Genomic DNA, 5,628 nt, shown 5'->3' on the forward strand with positions numbered 1-5,628 from the left:
CATTTATACGTCTTCCAGTGCTGAAAGACATAGTTCAGAAAGTGAAGACACCTGTCATTTGCTGACCATGTTGTTCCTTTAGGTTAAAAGCATACTAATGGTGTGTGGGGGCTGCCGAACACTTTCTAATGCTTCCTGCTTGAGCTGCATGCAGCCATTCAGGTTTTCCACATTATATAACGTGTAACCTTGTACAATCCGGTCTGCGACATCGCTGCAGGATGGAAGTTAATTACTGTGGGTGCAGTTCGGGCTGGTGTCGTGCACGGCTTCGACACTGCGGGACATTTTTCCTCAAGTACCACAAAAGAATTTTTACCACAAAAGAATGTCTTTATTTTCAAGACATCGCTAGCACACAGGTATACGAGCGAGCTTTTTCGGCTCTCTCAGTAACAAAATAAATTCAGTATTAGAACATAGAAGAGTGGTTATTTGGAATGTGATCCCCCCCTCCCCCCATTTTCAAGAACCCCTTCAAATAAATAGTCTCTTGGTAGCTAGTGATTTCAAATCATTAAATGCTCTTGAAGTCCACATTTAAGGAATGAATAGGAGAAAGTCCAAGAAAAACCACATTGGTAACAAAATTAAAAAAAAAAACTTTTACTTACAATGTCTTTTGTTTGTAAGAAATAAAATACAGAGGGCAACTGATGGAAAAAGGCAAACACCTTCTTCTGTCTCCATCTCGTCCATCCTGTATTAAGAGTCCATCAAAGTGCCTGATTGGACACACAGAGCACGTTTCTGACAAACACCAACATAAACACAAAAAGTCCTTATCAGGAGCTTTCACTACTGCTTGCTACAAGGCTGCTGACCTAGCCAGCCAAGGTCAGCCCTTAAAGTCCCTCCCCCACTATTAATGTGCTTTTCTCTTCGGGACCGGCAGTGGTAACTGCACTCCCCCGAAAACACCAAATAAACTCACGCCACAGGTAAAGCACCAGGTCAGACTCATTGAACTACAGTACACTTGAATTTCAACCATCTAGATCACCATTTGCTCTCTCGGAGAGAATGCACAATAAAAGGAACCTGGGGAGTGTCCTCGGATGCTACAAGTCTTTTGTGTCTGTTGCCAGACCGCAATCTCGGTCCTCCGACTGTGCGCAAAAGAAAAGGAGCAGTCTCAAAGAGGGAGAAAGTGCGACTAAGGGCTCAGGCTGCGCCGTGCCCCGGGCAGGTGAGGGCGAGCGGCAGGACACGCCGCGCGCGCACCTTCTTGACCCCGAGGTTCCCTGCAAGCAGGCGGGGAGGGTCGCACCTCCAGGACGGTGGACCTCGGAGTAGCGGGGTGTCGGCTCGTCGGGCTCATTACCCCAGGTTTGAAATTCAGAACATGCGGTCTCCCATTGCGAGCCTCAGTCGGTGCTGTGATCCTCCAGCTGGGAGATGATGGAGATCAGGTTCTGTAGCCCAAAGATGAACCCGCTATCCTGCCCTTCGTGCACGACGCTGTCCTCGCCGTAGTGACGGCAAGTGGTGTGCGCAAAGTCGATCATGCGCACGTCCACGGCGGGGCTGCTGGAGTCCGTTGGGCTGTGGGAGGAGCGACCGCCGCTACTGTTGCCGCTCCCCGCGGCCCCGCCGGCGCTGCAGCCTGCCGAGGACGAACGAGGGAACCCGAAAGCCCCTTCTTCCTCCTCCTCGTCAGACAAGTCATCCTCATCCCCTTCCTCTCCGCCGCGGTGTCGAGGTCGAGAGGGCGTTCTGGGAGGGTCCCCGTCATAGATGATGAGCAAGGAGCTCGAGTAGAATCGGTACGACTCGCAGGACTCCAGGGCGGCTTGCATCTCGCGGAGGCGTTGCAGCACCGGGGATAGCAGCTCGCGCCGCAGGCGACGCCCATCGTGGAAAAACTGGTAGAGGGCCTCCTCGAAGCCTGCGAAGGTCAGCTTTCGGCCGTGGTACTTATTCATGAACATGAGCTGGCCAGAGTCTGATTGGTACACCTGCGAACATCAAATCAAAAAATGAGCATACCAGCATCAAATACACGGTCCTTGACTCGTGCGTTTAACTCATTACGTGATCGCGTTCGAGAATCAATTTGGTCAGATCAAACGTTAGGGACTAAGTGGTACGACAAAATAGGCCTCCGCAAAATTTTTGCCCCAAACTGGACAAACTGGTTTTCACCTGCATGCCACACAGCCGCACCCCGATGGAGGCCGATGTGCTTTGTTGACACTTGCGGATCTGATTGGCTTTCTTCTCTTCTGATGCGTCATCGCCATGTTGGCGGGTCCCCATCTTCAAGTCCAGGACACACGGGACTGTGTAACGCCACGTTAGGTTCTCCAAGAGGATGAACTCTGGGGAAGCGGGTCAAGGAACACACAGCGACACGAGACCAAAACGACACGTGCTTACTACGAACAAAAGGACAAGCGTCACGTGTTCTGTGATGACAGCAATATGGAAGGATACTGTATTGGTTGCGGTGCTTTGCATTGTCCTTCATCCTCTGTAAGTGCTGCTGGTGACATTTGAGACTCCAGGGATTGTGTTTGATCTGCGGCACCATGTTGCCCTTCTCTAGGCTTAAGTAGAGGACCTCGGCCTGCTGCTGCGCCTGGACATCGTCACGGTAGCTAGCAAAGGACACGCAGGCAAGAAGGTCAGCGGTTTGCATCACTAAGTATGTTCCCCTTTAAATGTGCAGAGCGGCATCTTTACCTCATGATCTTGTCGTCTTTACGACTCTGCCGAGCTCTTTCTTTGCTGTAGTTGTCATTCTCTAAGTGCAAAGGGGCTTGCTTTTTGTTGCTCCACTTTAACATCTTGCTCTTGGGCTCGCAGTCGGTCGAGGGGTCCTTGTTTTCGAGGTCGCCCGATTCGCTATGAAGGGGGTAAGCAATGAGGCACAGGTTCCCGCCTTCGTCCTCTTCGAAACTGACCGACACGACACCTGTGAAAAAGGAAAACAGGATTGTTTTAAAATAAAAAGGCCTCCTTCAACAAGGAAAAGAAAACATGAAAAAAAAACAGGAAGAACAGTCACGGCAATGATCACACACCCTTGATGCAAAATTTCTATTTGAATACACAAAAGGAAAACAATTGATATTCGGCTAATGAAAGACATGGCTGAACTTTGTCATTTCAAGCACATTTATGAAAACACTCCACATCAGACAAGATTTGCTGACTAAGAGTGAACACAACTCATGTATTTATTAGACTGAAACTTTTACACAACCCCAAACGAGCAGAAAAGCCTTGATACTTGGAAAGAGTTGAAGGTGTGTGCAAACATTTGATCTGGGGTGAAGGTAACCCAAACAGAAGGGTTTCCTAACATTCATGAATGTTTAGTCGCATACGCATAAAGGGCTTTGCGGTAGCTGGCGGTACCTCGCACATCATACACATCATGGCTGTTGATGTAGAAGGAGCAGACAGGATGTGGTCAGTACACTGGCAGAAATACTGACGTAGTCTCCGATCTCAAAGGGCAAAACACTTTCACAAGACAAGGCAGCCGTTTTGTCAGCGAGTGCGCTGCTTCGGAGAGCCTCTGCGTGTTAAAACTGCGGGCCTGAGGACCCAGCAGCCACGCCGTTGCCCGAGCTTGAGTCTTGTCTGACGTCATGTATGCTGATATCAGCATCCCCAGGCCCTTTCGCCTCCTCTCCACTGTGGCCTGATGGAGACTTGCACAGTCATCGCACCACCACTGGCCAGTGTGGGAACCTGTGACAAAACTGCTCGGTATTCTTATGAAATGAATATAAAGGCAGCAGAGGTGGGAACTTGATGACTGTCGGTTTGTCCTTGGGACCTTTATGTTGCCAAGTATACATTTGAAAACAATTTGAGTTACACGTGTTGAAGTACACCCAAATGTTTCAAAAGCTTTACAAAAGTGTTCTATCATTCTCGAGTCTGGTCTGCTGCGTAACTGTTCAGACATCACTCACACACACACACACACAATCTTTTTATAGGACCATGCCACATTTTGGTGGAGTCAAATAACATGGATGTCTTACCTCCTTAACAGATTCCCTTGGACATGCGTATTAATGGTGAGAATCATATTAATTTACTATACCTTGTGTATGTATTGCTCGATATAAATAAAGCAACCTTGCCCTGAGCAAGGGGTCATCATCCCGCGGCTCGCATGTGGCTCTTTAATCCCTCTCTTGCGGCTATCTATATCTATATCTATATATATATATATATATATATATATATATATATATATATATATATATATATATATATATATATGCTAGGCCTTTATGCATCTCTAGCTAAACATTCATGTATGTTTGGGAACAATTCATTTAAGTTAATTCAGTCAAGTTTATGTGATGCTTTTGACCCTGGGAACTGTGCGCCTTTATGTATTTTATATCGTTACATGATACTGTATTAATTGCACAAGCTTTAAGCCCGAGTGCTGCCCGGAAAGGTAATCTGCTCTGGGCCTTCAGAAATTGTGCTGGGGGATGCACTGGATATGGATTCTGAACTGCTCCAGATGATGTACTGTATATGGCACCGTTTTATTTTTGTTTCATTAGATTTTTTTACACCTGTGTTAATGGTTTCTATATTTGTGACTTGATAGTGGTGAGGTTTGTAATAAGACCACACCGAAGCCCCAGCTGCCAAATACAAGGCCTACCCTAACCCCAACTCGAACACCGCGGAGGTCTTATATATAGAGAACATTTTTTGGAATATTTGCTGGTGGCCACATTCCATTTTGGGCCTCTTCCGACGAATCCTACCGCAAACTATTCAAACGAACGTCCATGTGCAATTGCAGCCCACATCCGCCACGTTATGTAACGCGTAGCATGCAGATGAAAAACATGGAAGCTAGTTTGTCACCGCCATGTCAGACGTCTTCCGTTTTGAACACCCAGTTCCCGGAAATGGTCTTACCTTTATACTGAGGGGTGAATTTCCTCATTTCGGCAGGGAGGCTCTTGTAAAACTGATGCTCGCGGGGAATGAGAGGCTTGCAGATGGTCTGCTCCCCGAATCGTAGCACGCAGGAGTGTCCACCAACCTGGTGCACGAAGGGTTCAAGCATCACCCCCTTCCCCGAGTAGGGAGTCCCATCCGCCTGCATGAGGGCTTTCAGAGCGGGACTCATCCTCACTGCGCATCGGACATCTGAGCGTGGTGGACCCACGTTGCACCCGAGACGAGAGGCTCGGCCACTCGCCTGGCTCCCTATCTTGGACTTGTTTGCTATTTAGCCCACAGGGGGCGCTGCCGGTGCCCTGCTCAACCGAGCTGGGGTTGGAGGAAAAAAACAAAACAAAGGCTGAGCGGAAAGGACGGAGGCAAGAAAATCCTTTCTACCCTTCGAGTCACCTGTCCTGGGACAGTGTATAGCCCTCTTCTGTAGAACTATATAGTCTCCGAGATTAATTTCGTGTCATCAAACGCTACGTGTGCGTCATTAAAGGCTGATAAAAACGTATTGGCTTGACGTGGACGTTTACTGTCGCGGTACTGTGGCTCAACTGACGCACGAGCTGAAGTCCCTGCCTGGTTAAGATCAAGAATCCCCGCCCTCAAGCCCCGCCTCACCAGCGAGGAACAGCCAATCAGAAAGGCGTTGTTGTCGCTGGGAGGAGACAAGGCGTCTCGGAG

At 48.5% G+C, this 5,628-nt stretch overlaps 1 protein-coding gene across 1 annotated transcript; it reads right to left on the bottom strand.

Annotated features, from left to right (window-relative positions):
• Window positions 1–312: 312 nt before the first annotated feature.
• On the bottom strand, window positions 313–5,506 carry ip6k2b (inositol hexakisphosphate kinase 2b). Its single transcript, XM_052077083.1, has 5 exons — window positions 4,909–5,506; window positions 2,686–2,917; window positions 2,437–2,600; window positions 2,146–2,321; window positions 313–1,958 (listed from the first exon to the last, which is right to left on the bottom strand). Exons 1-5 carry the CDS (start codon window positions 5,120–5,122, stop codon window positions 1,368–1,370), a joined length of 1,377 nt encoding a protein of 458 aa, XP_051933043.1. The 5' UTR covers window positions 5,123–5,506; the 3' UTR covers window positions 313–1,367.
• Between the last annotated feature and the right edge of the window lie 122 nt (window positions 5,507–5,628).

The sequence above is a fragment of the Hippocampus zosterae genome, chromosome 9 (genome assembly GCF_025434085.1).
Source record: "Hippocampus zosterae strain Florida chromosome 9, ASM2543408v3, whole genome shotgun sequence".
Classification (NCBI taxonomy): Eukaryota; Metazoa; Chordata; class Actinopteri; order Syngnathiformes; family Syngnathidae; genus Hippocampus; species Hippocampus zosterae.

Bases quoted from the DNA above. Each gene is read 5' to 3' on its own strand.
- ip6k2b (XM_052077083.1), bottom strand. From the start codon at position 5,122: ATGAGTCCCGCTCTGAAAGCCCTCATGCAGGCGGATGGGACTCCCTAC. The intron at 2,601-2,685 runs GTAAAGATGCCG...GTCCTTTGCTAG, and splicing joins AAAGACGACAAGATCATGAG to CTACCGTGACGATGTCCAGG. The intron at 2,322-2,436 runs GTATCCTTCCAT...CCGCTTCCCCAG, and splicing joins AAAGCACCGCAACCAATACA to AGTTCATCCTCTTGGAGAAC.